The 22,619-nt window shown below is 38.1% G+C and overlaps 1 protein-coding gene across 3 annotated transcripts in view; it reads left to right on the forward strand.

The window, feature by feature from the left end:
• The first annotated feature begins 8,393 nt into the window (after positions 1–8,393).
• Positions 8,394–22,619, forward strand: part of FNBP1L (formin binding protein 1 like) — a 53,586-nt gene continuing 39,360 nt past the window's right edge. The window contains exon 1 of one of the 3 annotated variants that reach the window (XM_084211473.1): positions 8,394–8,718. In XM_084211473.1, the coding sequence (XP_084067599.1) occupies positions 8,695–8,718 (24 nt within the window). In that variant the 5' untranslated portion in view covers positions 8,394–8,694. The remainder of the gene's footprint in view (positions 8,719–22,619) is intronic. The other 2 variants (XM_084211471.1, XM_084211472.1) reach the window with 2 other exon arrangements.

Genomic DNA, 22,619 nt, shown 5'->3' on the forward strand with positions numbered 1-22,619 from the left:
TTTCCTGCATTATAAATGTGAACAGCTACTACGCTTTACATATCTGGGGTAAAGATTTATAAGAGGCATATTAAACTATGTAAAGATTCCACTTAATTTTAAGGCTGAATGTTCATATGGTTAATTTTTGTAATACTTCAGAGGCCTTTTTTGTCTCGTTTCAAAGGAAATAATTGGTTTCTCCCTCAGCCCCCAGCCAGGGTGAATAACATTGGAGTAGTATTATTGCATGGTGCAACTTTGAATGATTTCCACACTCATTTCAGTAGTAATTAGTCTAGTTTTGGTATTAGTTCAAAACTTACTAGTCAGTAATCATAAACTTTTACATATTCAAAGTATGATACAAGTATTAATCAGGTGTGGGCAATGTTACACTGTGCTTTGAAGTTCACACTTTCACATGCTACAGAACTAAAAGGTGGTGCACTAAGTAGAGGAAAAAGATGTTCAGGGTAGGGTGAATCATCTAGAGAGCAAATAATTGGGAAAACAAACTTGTAAAAGTCATTGTCAGAGATGAAAACATTTATTTGTAATAGCATAATGCTTGGGATTGCTGGTTATGGACCAGGACTTGGTTTTATTACTGTTGTGTTCAAGTTTCATTCTGTCAGCTCAGAGTGAAAAACCACAGCTGAATTAGAATTCAAATTCAATGTTGCTTTAGTTTCAGGTAGTTTGTTTTCTCAGTTAGGCAGCAGTGTAATCCATGGAAGAGAAGAAAATTTGTCAGGGCAGTAGTAGTGTTACGAAAGTGAAATCTGACAGTCTTCACCATGCCAGCCTGCAATAAAGGAGACATCACTGTGTAAAAATTTTAGAAAATATGTATGAAGGAGTAATGTGACCAATAAATATAATCTTTTTTATTCTACTGTAATGTAAACACCTAACTGGTGCCATTTTCACACACAGATAATTAATATTCAAGCAGGTAAAAATCAGAATTTAAATTCAGTTGCATCTTAAGTATGTACTTACATATATCTTCCATATTATCTGATTAGCTATTCTACACCTGTGGTAATTTAGTTGTCTGGGATTGTTGGGCAAGTTGTATGCAACTAAACTCATTAAGTCATAGTTGTATGCAACTAAACTCATTAAGTCAGTAATAACTTGTTTTTGTTTTCAATATGTTCTAATGTTGGAAACAATCATATTTTCATGTCTACAAAAATTTACAGTTTTTGAGATGCCTTTGTTTAAAAAAATATTAGTCTAAAATTGTAAACAAAATAAAATGTTATGGACAAAAAATTAGTTTATCTTGGTACATTATATCATTTAAATGAAGGGACAGTTTTTGAGTGAATAGGAAAATGTATTTATCCTGTCTGCAGGATGTGAAAGTGGGTCTAAACTCCATGTCACTTCTGTTAACGAGTTATCTTTTCCAAAATATATAAAAAATTACTAAGTAGTATTTTAGCTTTCTTTAAAAGTGCTAGTGGATATTCTGAGGCAAAAATGTCCCCTCAGACTTTGCTCTCAGGAAGGCGATGGGCTGGCAGGGATCCCTTCCCAATGGGAGGGGTCTGGGCCATGAACCGCACGGTCCTGTGGGAAGAGCTAGAGGAGCCGGCAAGGCTGGAGGGAGGACATTGCACTGCTCGCTGTAGCTGTGGTTTTGGTTTACTTGTGTGCAAAAGGGATTGAGAATTGCCCATTTCCCTAAAATGACATCTCTAGTATTGACTCTGTTACAATAGCATAATTAAAAGTTTCTCCTTTATGGACACAGGATAAAGCTTCTGAATGCTGAGAGTCTTCAAACACATCTGTGTTGGGATGTATTTTTGTAACCTGCTCAGTGGTCTCTATATTCCAAGAGGGGCAATTTAATCCTCAAATTAAATCAAATTCTTTATTTGGTGCTGAAAATAGTGCATTTTTTAATGTGAAAAAAGGACATAGGAAATAGTGACAGGATAACTTCTTTATGTGGATTAGGTATTAAGGACACAAAGCAGCACAACTCAACCCTTATGTTCTGTGTATTTAATTATTGGAGATTTATCAGCTGAGGAGATCTGAACATAAGGAGAGTTCTGGCTTTACCAAGACAGTGGTAAATCCAAAGAGAAAAACCTTGGCTACTAGAAGATGAGTGTGTTAGGGAGGGAAAAGAACAGTCTCAATAAGTTGTGTATATTCTTCCCTTTCATGTAACCTTGTCTTAAAGGGAAAAATGTACAAAGAGTTGTGGGGGAAAAGTCTCTTACTAGGATGCAATTGGCTGTTGGATTTGATCTGCCTTTGAAATCCAAAGAGCAAGCATTGGACTTGGAATTCTGTTAAATAGAGTTTCAAAAGTGTAATGTCACAAAATCAAAATTCTTTCATTGTTAAGGGATTTATTTTTGGTTTTGTTCCTCTGTGATTATTTGAAAATTCTCACAGTCTCTGATCAGAATCTCGCTTGGAATAAATAAAAATGATCAACTGAGTTGTAGCTATGTTTACTAAAGTGATATGGAGAGATAGAAATGTAAAGACTTAGATGCTTAGTGGGATATCTATTCTGTTCTCATTCCCATTGTTGATTTATTTCCTGATTCCTATTCTTTTAATGTGATTAATAGTGGTAAAGAAAGAGTTTTCTTTGACATGTGAATAACTTTTGAGTTTCCCTACAGATTGCAATCCTTTGGAATTTTTTCCATGTATCAATTAAATTTGGTATTATGCAATGGACATCAACTCATGAAAGAAGGAGGAACCACCCCAGACATAAAATAAAGGGAAGTACACGTGAAATTAAGCCCCCGGCCACAGAAATGAAATCCTTTAAGGGAGAGAAGTGACCACCTGCAGTTGCATGGAAGGTAGGACAATCAAGGGGTGGTTGGCGCTCTCGGTTTCCCATGAATGTGACTCGCAGGCGTTCAGCGGGACCGGCAGCAGCAGCGGCAGGCGGTGCTGTGGCCGTGCCGCTGCCGGGGCTGGCGCTGCCGGCAGGCGGCTGTCGAGCCCACAACATGGCTTTGTGCTGGGAGTGCCCAAACTGCCCCAGCGCTCTGTGCTCATAATGCGTTCGAAATTAAAACTCGCTGGGGAGATTAAACAGTAACCTAGGATGCCAAGCGTAAGGCAGATTTTGCACAAGTGCACATTCATTTGTTTCTGATTGTAATTCAAAGTCAGATGATAGTAAAATATTGCTTAACAAGTCTTAAAATAGGTGGTGCTGATCCTTTGCTACACATTCATCCGCTATTCATTTTTCTACAACTTCAATAAGTACCATGACAGTCTCCATCTTTGATTATTGATATGTATGTCAATCCATACATTCTGCTTGAAAGCTGCTATTGATGCTGAGAGCAGTGACTGTTCAAGTTTTTGGTTATTATCTAAGAGCTATAATCTTTATGCCTGTAGATAATATGGTAATTAAAAAAATTGAATACAGAATTCGCCGTGGCCATACTTAACTCTGCACATTAAATACAGCTTGGTGTTCTTTTACTTTAAAGTAACGTGCGTGGAAGGGGTTGGTGGGAGAATGGAGAAGACATGGGTTAGATGAACTGGAGGTAACAGAAATTAAGGTAGCAAAGCCATTGATGGTTATGTTTTGATATAATTCTGAAGGGATGTACAGTGGAAGCAAATGGATTGATAGCATTCAAGCAGGCAATTAAAGCATTAGAGAGTTGAAAATCATATTTTAAAGTAATGATTTTTGTGTGTTCCCTGATACTTTGTCCGGCCTCTGGGTTGGGATGCAGTTTATATTATCATGAGGAAATGCTGAATTATCATGTGATACTCTTGTTTCACTGGGAAAAAAATAAATGGCTGTGAAATAAGACTGTTTGTACTTATAATATTGCTAGTTGATGCTGATTGACAACACGTTTTCTCTGCTGCATATGGCAAGGAAATATGTGGTCTTGGTTATAGTGCAGGCAAAAAAAAGTGAGCACAGGATGTTTTGTAAAAGCAGATGGAAGTTCTCATTTTTCCTCCTATTTATAGCTGGTGTTTGTAGTGTCCTTTCAGTTCTGTTATCCAGTCACTGTTGATGTATTTCTGTTTGCTGAGATGAAAGGGAAAAGAAAGAAACAAGCCTTTCTTTGCCATGTAAAATTCATTTCAGTACAGGAACTGGATGGGAAAAGATGGAGGGGTACAGTTCTTCCCACAAAAATTCAGAGATAGGAGAAAAATTAGAATTAGGGCATTCCAAGCAGTGGCTGAGTTTGCACTAATAGATGAAAATTTCCTTCTGCCTTGAAGCAGAAGGTCTAACTAATGTGGTCTAACTAATATAGTGTCCTGGTAATTTTCTACTGTAAATAAAAAGCAAATCAGTACTCAGAGTAAAACCATAAGTTTATTTTGCCTAATAGTTGAAATGGGAACTGAGTGGCAGTAAGTCTCTAGGCAGATGCTGAGCTCCCAACATTTTGCATTCTGCTGGTTATGGTTAACCAGCCTCTGGGAAGCACAGGAAGTCTGCAGGGAGCTGGGCACAAGCTGAAGTGTCAGGACACCTATTCTTTTGTCTCAAAGTATTTCCTGAGCTGTGAAGTAATGATTACCCACTCACCACATGGAAGTGTTATGAACATCAATATTTTTTAAAATATGAGCACTTAGAGTGCTGGTGATGGGGGAAATACATGTGTAAAGGAAGAAGGGAGCTAAATTCTTTTTGTTTTGAAGCAGAAAGAGATAATATGGTTTTTCCAACCCTTCTTATTTTTTGTGGAGTAAAAATCCAATTTTAATATGTCAAAGAGACTGCTGGCTAGCAGAGAAAAGGATTAATGGTGCCTCACACTGAGACAGAGATATTTGGAAGTAATTTGTTTGGTCCTGCTGAGTTTTGTGGCCATGGAAAGCTAAGCTGCTTCTGTCTGTAGAAAGTGCGCCCACAGGGAGTGCCAGACAGCTTTTCTGCCACTCCAAATTAATGATTCAGATTGTTTTTCTGCCAAGATAATATCCTTAGGTACACTTGGAAACTCAAGTAGATTATGTTAAAAAGTGGACAGAATTAACAAAATACACAACTACTGTAACAATTAGAATTTTGTGGATTCGGTCCAAATGCAGAATTGGGCAGTTTTCTTTTAAAGCCTGCATTAATGAGTCAATGTCGGGGGAAACATCTAAATATAAAAGTCAATTTTCTAAGCTAAAACTAAGTTGTCATCATCTGCCAGAAGAAGCTAGTGGTTTACAAGGATTCTAGAACTATGCAATCTATCATGAAGCCTTTGCTACATGTAACGTTACTTGAATATGTCTTTAATATGTTCTTGAGTCCCTTTGGTTGCATCCTCTCCTCCAAATGATGATTTTAAGGATGTGACTAGAAGAACAAAAATCTTTAGGGTAATATTTGTTTAATTATTTCTAGGCTTAGGGTGAGTTGCATTCCCTGATAATGGAAACAATGTCACAATTCTAGGCGATAAATTTTACCATTTCCGGTAATATCCCACAGAGATGTAGTAGACTCTTCCCCTTGTCTTACAGCTTGCTCATTTCACATCCTCAACTGCTAAACTGGAGGAGAGCTCAGGATTTATATGGGAATCTCCTAAAGCAAGAGCAAGAGTGTGCTTAAGCAGGAAAAGGGGGTAACAGTGACTGATGTGAGATTTCTCACTAAGCTGAAGTGGTAAGTATTATGCTGCTAAGACTTCTTTATTTTCAACGAATTAAAAATTGTTTCAGTCACATGGTCTTAATATACTGTTCATGAATGCCAAATCTTGCAATAATTTGTCTAAATGCTTTTTGTCTCTTAACTTCATTACCTGTGTAGTTTATTGTGATCTATAATCTTTACTGATTGACTTTTAGGTAAGTAAGGATAAAGTGCACATCTCTGTGTATGTACCTGATACATATATGTGCTTCTGTTTTTGGAAGAAGTATGAGTTAAAAGCAAACTAGAAATCATGGAGCAATCTTGAAAATAGTTGTGCCTATAGTTAAACACTAATAAAACCACCGAAATATGTTGGGAAGAAATAGGCTTTGGACTTCACTTTTTGGAATCTTTTTCATCCTTTGAGGCAGATTTTGTACTAATTCTCTACAAAATGAGAATCACAATCCCTGCAGAAACACTAGGTTGGGTCCCAGAAACAGTATGTTTCTGTGTACAGTTTCTAATCAGCCTGACTTCCCAAGTCTAACTGTTAACCACCAAAGATGAATAATTAGCCAGACTGCAGCAGTGCTCTGGTGCAGTGACAGTCTCCTGTTCTGGTGCTAGCTTGTTCAAAGCCTGCTCAGGAATATCTTGACTGCTCCTCTTTATCATGGACATGTGCTCTTAAAAGGCAGGTACAGCCCAGAGCTGCTGTGCTAACACCTGTCCTATTTTAGAGTATTTCAGAGCAGCCTCTCAATCAGTTCTGGAGGTTGTGAAGTTACTCAGAATCTCTGGAACATCCTGCAGCCCCTGATGCTTGCTTTACCTTTGGGTTTGTAAAGTTGTTTTCAGATAGAGCTGCCTGGAAAGAAAGAATCCTGTTTGTCCTGGGAAAACTTCTCATTGCTAAAATTAGGCTTTTTAAGCATTACTGAGTAGCTAAATATTGTATTAATGTACCCATTATACAGGCTGCAGTTTCTTTCTCCTAAAATGTCTATAAATCACCAGAAAACATATGATTTTGGTACATTGCTCTAAATAGAAAACAAATTCTAACTATTTACTCCTATTTGCAGAAATAGGAGTAATTAGTTAATTCTTAAATTAAAGTGAATGAAGTATCAATCATGTATCAATCAACCAACCATAAATATAAATAATTTATATAATGCTTTGAAACTCTATTGATGTATATGTAATGCAATGAAAAGCCAGTACTTAAATTTGAGTGCCAATTAAGTGCCTGATTTCCAGAGCCTCTGATTCCATAGATTTAAAACTTAAGATCAATTTTCCAATAGATTAATTTCCCATACTTTATTGGGGCTTCTAAAGTTGAAAATTTTCGCTCAAAAGTTGTTTTTCTAGGGTTCATTTTTAGTTGTCTAAACTGAAACAATTGCAAATCTAAATTTTTCTGAAATAATCAGGGAAGTAAAAAATCCTGCCAACAAATTTAAATTCACATCAAGACTCTTGCCTCTAGTGTCTGCTAAAGGTTCAGTGTACATTTGTTTCTCAAAGTGTCCCTTTTTAAAAAAAAAGTGCCATATCAGGCATCCAAGACCAATGCTGCCCAAATTGTTGCATGCATTTATGAATCTTGGTTGGGATACAGTGCAGTATTGATTACAGTGTGATTAAAACATGTCAGAATGCCTCTTTCAAAAATTATTATATAATTAAAAAATGATAGGTATTAATTTACAAATGACACATTGAAAGCATATAAAATGTACAGATTCTTTTAATTTTTACTTAATTGTGTTTTGAACACGTGCTATTTCATTATATTATCTGATTATATTTTTTTAAAGAATTGTATAAAGATATGGGACAAGCTGGTAGCTAAGCAAAAGGCTGATTGATCTTTCTAGCATTTAATGGACATTGTTTTATGCCAATTCTGAAAGCCATGTAAGTTGAGTGAACTTAAACATATAAGTAAACAATGGAAATTATTAATAAATATTTCTGCTTCATTACCCAAATCCTCAATGTATGTTCTTCTTGCTGAATATTTTCAGTAATTAATACAGTCTACCAACTAGTTAATGTGCCAGACTTCAACTGTCTGTGCCCACATGTGGAATCTCATCTTCAGAATCCAAAATGTGGAGGGTTCATGACCGAAGAATAGAACTAAACCTAAATTGTGATGCAAAGGCACATTACCTGAAAAGTGACTTAGGAATCAAAAAGTGATTGGATTTAAGTAATTTTTGTTTCATGATATAGAGACTTAGCAGTACTTATTATTTTATTATTACATTGGGTTTTCATCCCACCTTGTAAAAATTATTTCAAAGCAAAAAGAGAGAGGAAAATTAAAAAATTCATGCTCTCAGAGGGGAATTTAATTCAGGTGGCTTTCAAAACATTTGCTTTCTACTAGTAGCTTTGTAACACTGGTGGAAAACAATCTTTGACAAGGATTTAACACCTGCCCTTTTCTAGTTGCTGAGGAAACTCCATATTACAGTCAATATGATTAATCCAAGTACTCTACAAAAAATGAGCTTTATTTCCCCTCAGCTGCCTACCTCACCTTTCCTACCATCTCAATTTGTGATTTACATATAGAGCTGTGATGTAAACATTACAAAAATCGTTGTTTACGTCTGTGGGTCGGCGCGGTGCCCGGTGAGGAGGGGGCGAGCCGGGACCCGGCCGCTGCCGGCCGTGACTCAGCGCTTTGGGGAGGCGGGGAGGCCTCGCAGCCGGCCGGGACACGGAGCCCCAGGGCCTCGCCGTCGCCTCGTTAATGAGTAACTCGCTCCGGGCGAGACACCTTCGCCCCGCGGCCGCTCGGGGCTCCGGAGCACCGCCGGCCGCTCCCGTCCCGGCCCCGCCGCTCCAGCCGGACCCGCCCCTCTCCCAGTCTCCTCCGCGGCTCCCCCTCCCGAGCCAGGCGGAGCTGGAGCTGGGAGCGACGTCGTTCTTCGCTGCCGCCGCCTCTCCCCAGTGACCGAGGGCACCGGCGCTGCCTGAGGGGACCCCGTTCTCCGGACGCCTCCCGACGCCTCATCCCCGCCTCTGCCGGAGCCGGCGCTGCCCGCGGAGCCGCCATGAGCTGGGGCACGGAGCTGTGGGTGAGTCCCGGCTCGCGTCTCATTGTGTCTGAGATTCGCCGCCTTCCCTTGTCTGCTCGGGCGGCTGCCCCGGGGAGGCGCGGAGCGGCTGGAGCCGAGGCGCTGTGCTTTGTTCGGCGCAGGGGCGGCGGACAGGGGCAGGGGCTGGGGCGGGGCGGGGGTCCGGCGCTGGCGGAGGGCGGCGGCACTGGGCCGGGGGCCGCGGCGGGGCGGGAGCGCCGCGTCCGGGGTGCGGCGCGCGCGCGCCGCCTGCGCGGCCATGGCGCTCCCCGGAGCGGCCCCTCGCCCTCCGCCCGCCCGGCGCGGTCACGGCGGGACGGGCGCTTTGTGTGCGGCCGGGGAGCGCCGCGCTCGGGGCCCGCCGGCGCGGCCCTCACCGCGCTCCCGGCACGGCTCGGGGCGGGGTCCCGGCGCGGCTCGGGCAGCGGCCCGCACCGGGCAGCCTCGGGGCGGCGGCAGAACTGCTGCTCCCCCGAAAAGCGCCGGGCTGCTCAGAGCAGCAAAGCGTTTTCAGCTGCCGGCCCTAACTAGACGCAGTTACTGTATAGCTTTGTCTCTGAAAGTACCGCAGAATATTGGGTAACCCTGCATTGTGTTTGTTTTAAATACGAAGACTTGGCAGCAACGAGACCGGCAGTTTCTGTCTCGCATTAGGTATTTTCTTAAAGCTCCCCTCTTCCCTCCGAAGGCTCTTTGGCCGTGCCCAGGACGGCAGAGTGCCGGAGCGAGGCACGGCGATGTCTGCTCGCAGTGGCGGGGTGTTCTATCTCCCCTGCTAGGTTTCCTGCTGCTGGAGCTAACGCTGATCGTGGGAATGCTTAGGCATAAAAAAGAATAGTACCAAGGAGTGTTTAACGTCCCCACTTTAAATGCCGCCTGCCCTGCATTTATTTGCTTTTAAAGACTGTCAAGCAGAGACTTCTGTGCTAAGGAAAAAAAATTACAGAAAGCTAAACGTTGCAGTTTGAAGTCTGGTCCAGGAACTCTTAATCTGTACCTAGCACTACAGGGGTTTTTTTGTTTGTTTGTGGTGGGGTTTTTTTGGGATTTTTTTGGTTTTTTTGTTGTTTTTTTTTTTTTTAGCGTTGACTTAAATACCTTTATCAGTGCTTTGTAGTGCAGGGCCACCAGTCTCTAGAGGAGCAAAGATCTGCTCCACACCGAGACGAGTGGTTGCCCGAGGAGCCGGGGCAGCCGTGGCGCTGCGGGCGGAGTGGCTGGGTGGGGCGCGGGGACTGGGAGGCCCGCGGAGCTCCTGAAGCCACCTGAATTAAGTTATCTCTGATTATGCAAAATGAAGAGGTAATAGCGTCACGTGTACTACGTGGAGAAGCCTGATTTAAAGGTACTCAGGGGTTACTTTAGTGTTTTGCATAATACCTTGTACTTTACTAGGATTTGTAGGCACTATGAGAATTCAGACAAAATACGGTTTTTAACTACTGATGACGCTCCTGTAGCTGGCCTGAAGTCTAAAACTCTTGTGACATTGGTAGTGAGGAGTAAGTAAAAGCTGTGATTTCTATTGGCCACACAAGAGTGTGTGTGCAGCTCATGCCTGTATGAATTTCAGGTGAGGGGTGTGTGTGTCACTTGAGAGGAGTGGGGTTGGCATTTGGGTGAGCACTGACTGTAAGCACTCAAATATGTATTGCTTTAGAAAACAGTTTTAGCTTACTCATATCTGCTCATTTTTGTAGCCTCTTAATTGTTTTTTTTTTGTTGTTGCTGTTGTTGTTGTTCAGCTTGTAAATGGCAGTTGAAGGTTTTATACTCTATCTTGTGGTCAGTTTTGTGTGAAACTTGTCCTGCATTTAAGAAACATATTCAAAAAGATGGATTTTGACCTCAGACTTCCTTTTAATGATAGGCATTTAACTCACAGTGTTGTGAAACTAGCTGAATTTATTTTGACCTATTATATTTCTTTTCATTCCTAAGTCACTAATTCTTATGCATTAGTTGGAAAAAATAATGTCAGAATTTTAAGCTAAAAGTTTTACTTTTATTTTAGCAAAATTTAGCATATTTTTTGCTTGATACCTGAAGATGACCTGCAACTCTACACTGAGGTAGCTTCCTGCATAAAATGGTCTGTTTGTAACTATGTAGCTAGACTTTGACAGTGCAAGTTTTTGTATTACAGGGTACCTTTAAATTATTTTAAAATTGAATTTATTAATACTTTAAAAAATCTACTGTGTTATGAATCAAACCAGTTTCTTAGCTGGAAGAATATTCAGTGCTTGACTTACTGAAAAAAGTATAAAACTTTAATTGTTGTAACAACTTGTGCTGGGCAAGTAAAGATTACTTTTTGGAGATCTGGTACAAAATCAGATTCATTAAGAATTATCTTAAATCTAGGTTAAAAACACAAGGAAAAACAGTATTGTGACTCTTCAGAGACAGAGCTCTGAACAAGATAAAAATAAATTCTCAGAGGTATTTGTGTTCTGGTGTATCAATTTCTCCATCATTCCCTGTTATGAGCATTAGTGGAGCTTCAGAAGGCAGCCTGAGCTGCTCTGTGTTTGCTGATGGCAGCAGGGCACGAGGTGTTCAGTCCCCAGCTGCAGAGAAAAGAAAACCTCTTCTGCTCAGGTTTTCTGGACACCTCATTGGGCCTAAAGCTCTCCTTCATTAGTGCTTTCAGCTCATAAAGGGTTAAGTCTGGTATCTAGATAATGATTTTTAAAAACATTTACACTTACATATATGTGCTTTGCTAATTCATTGAAGCAAATTTGATGATTCTGTAACAGGCTTTTTAAATATCTCCTTAGCTCTGCCTTCTGAAGTTGTATCTCTTCATGCTGTTTTTTGGTATTTTATGCTGATTCACAGTTCTAGGATTTTTTAAAATTGTTTTGGAGTTTTATACTGTATGCTATTTTGGATACAGTAATAAACTGTACATTTTGGATACAGGAAAAAACTGATCGTAAATGGATATAGAAACAAATAAGGAGCCAGAAGAAAACTTAGGGGATAAGGAAAGCAACTCGTGTCTGATATTTATGTGTTAATTATTAAATGTAGCAATTCTGTTATTGAAATGATACATATGCTATTTAAATGGTTACATCAGGGATAGGACAAAGGAAGGTTTTTCTTTGTTTGGCCAGTATTTTCTAATTCTTTAAATTAGATAGCTGTTTTTTTTTCTTTATGAGTACACCACCATTCTCTGAAATGAGTGTGCATTGTACCAAATGTGTATGTCTGGATTAGATTTATTAAAGCATGTGGTGCTTTTCAGTGTGTCTTGGCCAAAAAGCATGCTTTTTGTTGTGTTTCTTTTGTATGAAATAATGTAAATTAATAATAACAAAATGAATGTCAAATCATGTAAGCCATCCTGCGATTAGAACTGTTTCATTCCATAACATTTTCTGTGCTGTGGGAAATATGCTCTCCTTTTCTGCTTTCTTACTGCAATAGAAAATTTTGATTATGCTTTGAAAGCAGTATTCAACAAATAATTTTATTCTCATCGGTGTGTGTATCTTTGTAGTCGCTCTCTAGCACGTTCCTTATGGTATTACCACACGGGACCCAAGATACTTTGGTGAACTGCTTTGCATAATATTCTCTTAAGGGTTAGAACAGAGTAGAGAGCAAGTCTTCTCTAATTCACTTGAAATATATTTTAATATTAGGTGCCAAATTTTCCTATCTCTGATATATAATTTCTTCATAGATAACATTTGTAAAGCAGTGATCATCTGAAGAAAGGTGGCACGTAATCACAAAGTAGCATTGCTGCACTTCATTCATAATAGAAAATTGCTGCTGTTTATTTAGATACAGATACTTTTCAGAATTAACTTTTTGGAGTTTGTCTCTCTTTCTATCACACTGTGCTGCAATATCCAAGGCAAGAATAGCTAGATGGGACTAAAATTTGGGTGGGGTTTAGTAACTTTAAATATTTGGAAATAAAAAATGATAGATTATGATATGTTTAAGAATCTTCTCAGCATGAGCATCTGTTCAGTGTGTATGTTTCTGTACATCTGGAGTTCTTTTTGTGGTGGGTGTGAAGTGTACAAATAGCATTAACATAGAATATTTAAAAAATACATCTGGTTATTGCCATCTTGGGTTACTGTGCTGTTAAATTGAATATGTAATGCATTTGCTTTGATTTTAAAGGCTTGCTAAGCTTTGGAGACTAGAGTGTAGCTGATAATGAAGTTCTTGGTGTAATGAGAGGAGACAGTGTGATTGGCACTCTGAAGTGGCTTCTTTGGAAATGAATTAAAGAGTTTGTGCTGTCTCTTAAAAAAAACCAAAAAAACAACAACCAGGAAGGATATTTTTTAACTTTGGATGCACGTTCTGTTGTTCCAGCCCCTGTGAACTCCTTAATAGCAGTTGGCAGAAAAAGAGTTTGAATACCATGTCAGAACATTTTCAGTCTGTAGAACCAGTCTAGCCATCTGTTTCTCACCTCTTGATAAATATTTAAAACAGAAATTTTGCTGAGGGCTTTTTGTGCTGAGATTTCATGATTAAAAAGAAGTGGCTATAGAAGATTTAATGATACTATTGTTGTGAGCTCCTTGGGGCCAGAAGCACACCATCTTTTATAATTAAGAAACCACTGGCACTCTAGAGTAGTATTTTAGAAATTAGTTATGTTGGACCAAAGAAAGATCAAAGTATATTTGGTGATGTGCTCTTTTTAATCTTTCCTTAAACAAAATTCATTCTGTGCATAAACCCAAGTTCTATTATTAAAAATATTAAATAACTTGGTTGCGTCAGTAGTTTTTCAAAAGCTGTTAAAAATTTTCTTATGCTTTCCGTCCTGCTTTCAGACATTGTTTCCTTCTTGCTTTAAAATCTTAGGGTTTTTTTGTAGCAGATAAATCATGTGGTGATGTTGCTTAATCTTAAAAGTTGTCAAGTGTAATTATATATGGAAAACATTCACAGAATGTAAATATGAAAGAGTTAACTTTAAAAAGTAGCTAACTATTATGTAGCGTACTTCTGTTGTAGTAATTTATTGTATTTTTGTTCACTAGATTAGATTTATTTTTAGCTAAATAGAAGTTTTTTTTCAAACCAAAAAAAGATTTTTCTCTTGAAACTGAGAAACTTTTCTTGACTGTTAATGTGGATGTGGTTATGTAGTTAATAGCATTGTTAAAACAGATTAAAAAACCACTGTAAATAATTCTAAATATCAAGCCATATCCCATATGGAAGTTCTTAGTGCTTTTAAATCTTAATATTTTGTAAGCTTACTTTCCAGTGTGCTAACACATACTCTGTTAGAGGCAATACTCTGTTTAACAGGGGGACATTTGAGAGATGGAACGTAGATTTTTTTTTTGTCCCTAGATTTCTCCATCAACTTAACCCAGAGATTGCAAACAGCACTCCGTATAGGTTGTCTCTTCAGTGGGTACTCTTGCTGCTGTGGTCTGCAAATGTGTGCAAGGAATGTGTCTTGTGGCTGAAGTATAAGATTACAGTGTTTTCCAGATGCATGGGATGCTTACACTTTTCCCCTGTCTTGGGTGACATGCTGGATAAAATGCCTGATTGCTGGGAGGTTCCAGTCTTTCACAAGCCGTGTTGTGTGGCTTACCTCAGCCTTGGGAAGACCTGAGATTTCCAACTAGAAAGTTATGTAAGGATCAAATACTTGGTTATTGAAAGTGTAGTTACTTTTGGCTTTGGTGTGAAAACAATTGTGCTGAGTTTTAGTTGGAAATGTTTGTCCATATTTTTCCAGCAATTGTCTGGTTCATAAACATCTGACCTTTTTACTGTTTTTTCCAGGAAGGGGTGTGTCAATGTCATGAGACTCTATCAGTTTGGATTCGGTGTTGAACATAATTTAAGAATGCATACGTGTGTCTTTGACTGTCTGTTTAGAGAGTGGGTTTTTTTGAGTTTTGAAAGGTTTATCATCTGGTATCTATTAAAAAGGCATGTGTTTTTATTTATAGCCCCACTTGTTTACGTATTTGGAAGTGTATATGCTTTTCAGTGAAGCTTGTACAAACATACATAGGACTTTACTACTCTGGAAATTCTGAACCCTGGAAAAATATTGCTGTCTTGTAAAAGATGTATGCAGTATCCTTGTTGGTAGTACAAAATCTGACAGTTGCCTTTATCAAGATTTTAAAAGCTGCAGCTCTCGTTTGATTTCCTGAGTGAGAATAGTAAAAAGGAGATTGCAAGATCTTTATCTCAGCCAAGCTGAGGATTTCTTTAAAATGTGTATCTGTTAAAATAATGATCTCTGGAATGGCAAATCTCTCAGAATTTGTGATGGAAAAAATCATAGGAAGATAAAAGTCTGTTGGCAATGTGCTCATGAGCTGAGGGTTGCTCCAGTAGGTATGATTGGTGCTTTCAGCTGTTTGCAGGTAAATGTGAGAGACAGAAGGTTTGATGTTATGGCTTGTGTAATCACTGATGCTGTAGACATACTGAAGTAAGTTTGATATCTAAAAGTTAATTAGTGTTGTATTTAAATTAGTTCTTACACTGGATTGATCTGGGTGAGACCTTGATTTGTTAATACAATATCTTTAAATACTTCAGTCCTTACATTTGCAGAGCACTTTTTAGTGTTCTTGATAAAGCTAGTAATTGAGAAACATAGGGTGTTTTATTTTTTTTTCTGGAGGGGAAGTTATTTGACACAATTCAGATTAAATGTTCGTTTTTCATGCAACACGTGTGCATACTTTTTAAAGAACTTGAGTTCTTTTTGGTAAAGAATTCCCTGAAGTCCAGATCTGTTCAGCTTTTTCCTTGTAATGGTGAACAAACTGTTCAGTGAAAGCTGAAATTCCAGTCAGATTGTTTCATTTTGCCCCTAGTGAGTTTACGTACCCCAGTCCCAGTGCTCTCTTGGCAGAAGGTTTAGAGGTTTGTCTTCAGATGCATGTCAGTGCTTCAGCTGGATGGGAAAAGAAGGAAAAAAAATTAGTATACTAATAAAAGCCTTCTGGTTTTCATTAAAATGCAGACCCTCTGCACTGACTTTGTTTATGGAATTATCTGCAATAAGTTTCTGTGTTGCTGGAGTTTTTTTCAGCTAAAAGTTCTAGTCCAAGAGGAGAGTGGAAGGAATATTACATTTTATGCTAGGTGACTAGAACAGAAAAGGGCTGAATTGTAAGTGTACTGAATTTTCTGAAAATTTCTACTGTATGGAAATTTGCAATAGTTACATGTAAGACTCATGAATACCTTTTCTTTGAATTTTTTTTTTTAATTTTATTCAGAACTCAGCTTCTGCTTTGTCAGTGCAATGAACAGGGCATTAGACTGATTAAACTTTTTTCTGGCATCGTGCTTTGTACATTTCCCTGTAGTTTTATTACTGTTTGCATTTTTTGAAGGAGAAATGCAGTCTTAATGTGAGCTAAAAAGCTAATATTGCAAGACCTGAATCTTTCTTGAGCTTTAACGTGGAACTCTTGTGTCATCTTGGGCAAATAAACTTTTTGTCCCTGTTAGTTGGGTTGTAAAATTGGATTATATTTTGTTTATTTTAATCAATTAACATCATAGCAATATTTGTAGAATATTTTAACATTTTTTATGTGTAAGGCACAGTAATACAGTGTTTTAAAATGTTGAAAGTAACCCCTGCACTTTGATCCTGGTTTAGGAGGGGATAGAGTTAATTTACTACATAGTAGCTGGTGTGATTGCTGTGATTTGGATCCTCACAATTGTCTGTTCCAAAGGCAAGTGCTGTGTGAATTGCTTCTCCCTGGCTGGTACACAAGAAATAGTACAACATGCTTTTTTGTAGTTCCATATTAAATAAAAGATACTTTTCCAGCACCATACAAAGAAATTACATCCACTGGATTTGAGTTTGGAGTCATTTAAGTACTAAAGAACTTCTGAAATATGACAGCAATTGCACTGGAGAGTTAGGCGGCCTTAACTTTTGGCATACTTGAGGTAACCAGATGTGAGTGCAGGTGTTGGAGATGAGTGTGCCTTTTGGGTCTCCATCTGCATTGTAAATCCTTTGTAAAGAGAGCATTTGATTGTTGGATTCTTTCTCATGATGGATGCCCAATTCGAGTGAGTGTGAAAACCTCACTTTGCATGTTCTGGTTGGTAGAGTAATTGGAGAGTGTTTTCTTTGAATATGGGTATGCTTCTTGTACTCTCTGTCTTTACCCCAGATGCCTCATTTCTTTCAGAGGAGGTCAATAATGTTTCAGTTTTCTAATAAGATCTTCAAATAAGCATTTGGTCTAGGGCAGCAGGGTTTTTTTTTTGTGGCAGTGAGTGGGAAAAAAATTGTGTGTGAATCCCAGACAACACCTGTGCTCCAATGCAGTTGGCTGTGTCTACAAGAGGGGGATACTCTGGAAGAGGGAATTGTAATATTTATAATATCCAACACTTTAAAGTCCTTATGATTAGTGGATAAAGTGTTCTTCAGCTATCTGTTAGGGCATCTAATTGTCCTGCATTTTTCCCCTGTATTTATGTGATGCCAGTCACAATTAGAGGAATATTTAGGGTATTTGTAATCAATCATGGGAGTGTATTTTATGTTTGTATTTACATAGGACCTAGTACTGTTAGTCACATAGTGTCCTTGTGTTGTGCACATTCTACCCAAACTCAGTATAAAGAGCATCCTCAGTCCAGTTAACTTTGAGTTCCAGCAGGGGCTGGGTCACGGTGGTGGTGCCAAATGAGAGCTGTGCAAACCCCAGTATTGTTCAGCACAGTGGGCGGTGAGCTCAACTGCAGCCCCCTAGCTGTTCCTTTGGGTGAGCCTTGCAAGCAGAGGGTAGCAGTGGGCAGACCTTCGTCATGTTTGCCGGGGATGATCACCCAAACAACCTAAGAGAATGCAGGAAATACTTGTTGAAAAGTACAGGGAGTGTTGGTGTCTCAAGTGAAGCAAACAATAATCCTTTGGTATGATGAGGTAATAAGTGGGAATCAGCCAGCAGTGCCCTTGAAAGTGAGGTTAAGAAGCTAATGTTTGTTGTGATGGAGATAATGCACCCAGATAGTGCTGGGTGAAAAACATGTGGGTGAAAGGATAATCTCTCAGTGCAGGATGTGGTGTGGTTGAGAAATGAGATGGGTAGAGGATGCCTAAAGATTGCAGATATTGAAATGGCTAGAAAGAGACTGATTTAAAAAAAAAAAAGGAGAAAATGTTGACAAGTTTTAGGATGGACATAGATTATAGATTCAGGAAAGAAGTCAATCAGGTGAAAGAAAGGTTGAAATTTGAGACTTTAGTGTAAAAGGAATAAATCAGTAAAGTGCAGTAGCTGCAAAGATATGATGTGCATTATATGCTTTTAAATGAAATGTTTTATCTTATTTTCTCTGGAAAGCAACTTCAAATTTGTGACTAGTAAATGGAAAACAGTTTGAAGGTCCACTAAAGATGACTGATAAAACAATTTTTATTCTATAGAGTCAAATGTGGGTTCCCTCATGTCCCTAATACCTGCTTTATTTGGACCCTAATAATGCAGGTACTCATTTACATATTTAATTTTACCAGTGCTTGTTCATTTTATGAGCAAAGATCTCACAGGATCAGTGAAACTCATTAATGTGTGTGAGACTAAATACCGTATTATCAGGAAATTTTCCAAGCCTTGGTTTGTTTTTGAGAAAGGGAATATTTGCAAACCGGCTCTACCTGTAGCTTGTAGTTGATGCAGTTATTTAAATCATCAACAATTCCTGATGTTATTTAATTTACTGGATGTTTTTAATGAGTTTGACTGCTATGAACTGACTTAGAAGAACAAGGATATGTACTTGGATTTATGAATGGTGAAAATTTGATTTTCAGAATATTTATAATTTATTTAATGAAAAGCTTGATCTCAGTAAATGTGGTTTTTATTATCTGGGAATTGTCTAAACAACAGATGATGACATTCAAGATCTGTGCAATATGGTCGAGGTGTTACAAATTTGTTTGGAGGAGGGCAAGAAAAGGATGACCTTGTCTTGAAAAGTTCTCTAGTATGTTGTAATAAAATGGTAAAAACCAGACTGGAATATCTGGTTAGGTTTCGTGTCTAAGAGGATGGCATGTTTAAAGAGGAGAAATTAATTTCTTGCAAATAAATAGTAACTTATCAGGAAAATCCAAATGTTTGGGATTTTTCTACATTGTAGTAATGTGAGGGGAATGTAGACTGTACAGTTCCATGAAACTTAACTAGAAATGTCACCACCTGAGGCAAGCTGAGAAGTTTTGTGAAGTACCCTGGCTCTGCATGATACTCAAATATTTACTCCTGCAGCAAGAGGTGTGGTGGTCTGATTAAGTGTTTAGGTTGAGATTGAGGAGACAGGGTTGTGGGTTATTTGTTTTGGTTTATCTTGATTGCTGCTTTGTTTTGTGAAAGCTGTGAGGTCTTTTGTGTTATTTCTGCTGACGTTTTGCAATCACATAAACTAGATCTTTTAGCTTATCTCCCCAAGTTTGAGACCCTGTTAATATCAAGACCTCTCTTTCATAACAAGGGTAACTTCTTTCCAAAACAGCTTCTTAAGAAACACGTTCACTTTGGTATTGGTGCTAGGGAGAATAATGATCATCTTTCCAGGAACAGTGTTGCAGTTCCTCCTGTGCTAGCCTAGCACTTGAGAGATCCGAGTGGATTTCCCCAAGTTCCGGCTTTATTCTGTGTTCCTGAGAGAGATGCAGTGAAGTGAGAGTAGCTGAGTGCAACAAGAAGTTTTTACTGGAAGAAACATCCACTTAGTGGACTGGAATTGGACTTCTGTAAAACTAGGGATCGGCTCTGTATATTAAACTGCAGTAGGTGCAAACAAACCCAGGGTTAGGCAGTGTCCTACCTGCTCTTCCTGCTTGCATCTTAGTCCCCAGTGACTTCCAATAATTTTGGTTCTGCAGGGCTGTCGTTCAGTTTCACTGAAGTCTCAGTAGTCGAACTGAAATAATTTTCTTTAAAGAGTTAAAGTAGTCTTAAAGATGAGATGCCGGTGGTATTTAAGCTTAGTGATTCTTAGATGAAATGTTTTTCCATGTTCTGTCCGCTTTATACTTCAAGGCTGTAATTGTGGGCTGTGTAATGAATACATTTTGACATCATTTGTAGAAAATCACTTGCAATTTTTGAGAAAACATGTAATTGTCTTAAGGTGGTTGTGCTGAATGGCCAGGATTCATGCTTTTTACAATAATGAGGTAGCCATATCAGTGCTCCAAACTCAAATTTCAACCTTGAGTTTTATTTCTGGAAGGAGTGCTTCTACAGACCTTTATGCACACATTAGGTGGGAATACTGCTGTTAGTTTATATATACTGGATGCTGGGAAATGTGAATTTTAAGACCTTATGTGTAAATGTTTCTTATGATCTCAATAGACTATTTGTAGTACTTTGTACTTAGCATTTCAACTTCTAATCATGCAGGCATAATCAGACTGTAAGTCAGACCTGAATCTTGTGGCTTTCCTGACTGCTTTTCTTCATTATGTCATTGGAAAAGAGGTTTGATTTTTTGCTGACTTGTGTTCGTTTGTGGGAAAAGGAACACGCTCCTGTATCTCCCTAGTTAATCTAACAGTTGCATGGATGTTGCCTGTTATCCTTTCAGGACTGTTACCACTGACTCTGTGGTAGTAAAAACCATAGCTTTTCATAATATTGAAATAGCTTTTCATAATGATCTTCCTGTCCTTTCTTAATCAGTGTAAAACAATGTTTCATGTGGTGCAAAGGGATTTTTGTTTTTTAAGGAAGGTGGTGAATTTTAAAGCATTTCTTCAAGAGCACTTTGCAGATTTTTCATTTATTTTCAGTTCATTTAAATTATTTCAAAGTGGCACAGTATGTAGCTTAACCTCATTGCAAGAAATATTTTTAGAAATATTACTAAATTTTGCAGAAAGCTGATAAGAGCACTTGAAAAATGTAACTAAAAATCTATGCATTCCTGCTGTAGTAAAGGGGTGTGAGGCTTTGCTTGCAGTTGGATCCTTTGCCTTTCGATAGTTTCTGCCACTAAAGCTAATCTATAGTAGGTTTATAGCAGGAGATGACACCCTAACATCTTGAATGGCTTTCTTTTTTTACCATTAGATTCTGCTTGTCTTTGTTCTGAAAACAGTTTCTTCTGATGTTAATTTGCTAGAAGTTCCTAACAATTTACTTGCTCCATTTTTAGTTTGTTTAGACTATCTTATGTAATTTTTATTAATCATCTTTCTTTCCTTTGGTGTTGCAATTCATTCAGTTGCTTCAGCAGTATTAGTTTCTGTATTCTGCTTATTATTAACTTCTATTTTATGAGGAAAAGACATTAATAAAGAGGATGACAAGTTAACAATGAAGAAGTACAAGTTACACAAAGTTATTTGTAAGGTCATCTGGGGTACAACATGCTTTCTGATGTGTGCGCTTTTCTTCTGGACTTTGTACAATGTGTTTTTATCATCTCTATAACATGGTATAAAACATCTGCAGCACCTGTAGAGGTATTCCTGAAGGCTTTCATGTTAGTATTTCAGAAGGCTTTCATAATCAGTATTTCCATGTGAGGAACCCTTTTCAGTAGCTGTCATTGCTTTAACTTTTTTCAGTGGAAACAATGGTAAATATGTTTTAGATAATCTCATAAACTGTACATTTAAGCACTATCTTTTGACTTTAAGGACAGTATATTGAAAGACATTTCTAATAAAGCTGTATTTAGTACCAGATGACACAAAAGGTGGTATTTCTTATCTAATTACATTCATCTGGCTGGAAACAGTTTACTGTTTCAGGTGCAAGTAGTTTATATGAATTACATTTGGTGTGCTGTTGCCCTACATTAATATTAGGAATCCTAAGTTACATCTTGAAAAAACACCTTTATTCAGTATTTTTTCCACAAGTTTGTGTCTGAATTCATGTCAGTATTTGCCTGCTAGCTGTGCATTTATTAATGCTGTGGCCCAATTTAACTGCTACTCAGTTTTCTACTGTAGTTTCTGGGAATCTACTTGTTTCTGTTAGAGTTCTTTACCTATTACACCTACTTATTGCAAAAACCTATTACTAGTTTATACATTAGAGTTGTAAAAATTAGAAGAATTGTTTCCGAGATACACAAATTCAGAAATCAGAGATGACTCTGCAGACGTTGGGATAAGTGTAGTGTGTAGACTCTCCAGTTCTTTGTTTTAAGTGGGAAACTATTTTGCAGCATGGGTGAAAAACATATTAATTTGTATTTTAGTTGATTGTTGAGTTTGGAATCCTTGATGTGAAATGTTTGCAATAATCTTGAGCAATAAAATTCTGTGTCAATCAGATACATGGCTTAGTCAAAAGTGTTATTGTTAAGATATTAGTACATGTTATTTCAGCATGATTTTAACATGGAAGTAAAACAAATGACACAGATGTTGGTGACAACCATTTGAGGTGGGTGCTGAGAACCACAAGAGTTTAGAGAACATTAAATTATTTCTAAATTGTTCTCGTGTTACTGTTGATTGTCTCTATGAAGTAACCAGTTGATACATTTGTATGAATGAGCTGGTTTGTGGAATACTAGAAATTGAAGTGTTTATTTTGTGCTACTATGTATTCTTGAGAGGCATAAAAGATTTTGATTGTTTGTATGTAACGAGAAAAAAAAAAGAAACTTTAAGTTTATTATCAGTAGTGTACTCTAATTGTAGCAGGTTGATAGCAACTGAGTTTTTCCTGGCTAATGGGCTAATGCCAAATGTGTGCCAGCCTGATGGACTGATGCTACTAGTGCAGGGCACATCTCATGTTGGTTGATTCGTGCATATATATATATATATATATATATATATGAAATCTAGTTTGAAAACTGAATTTTTAACAATTACAGTTAAACCAAGTCCAGTAGAACTTTGGGAA

Source organism: Fringilla coelebs, assembly GCF_963513975.1.
Source record: "Fringilla coelebs genome assembly, chromosome: 9".
Lineage (NCBI taxonomy): Eukaryota > Metazoa > Chordata > Aves > Passeriformes > Fringillidae > Fringilla > Fringilla coelebs.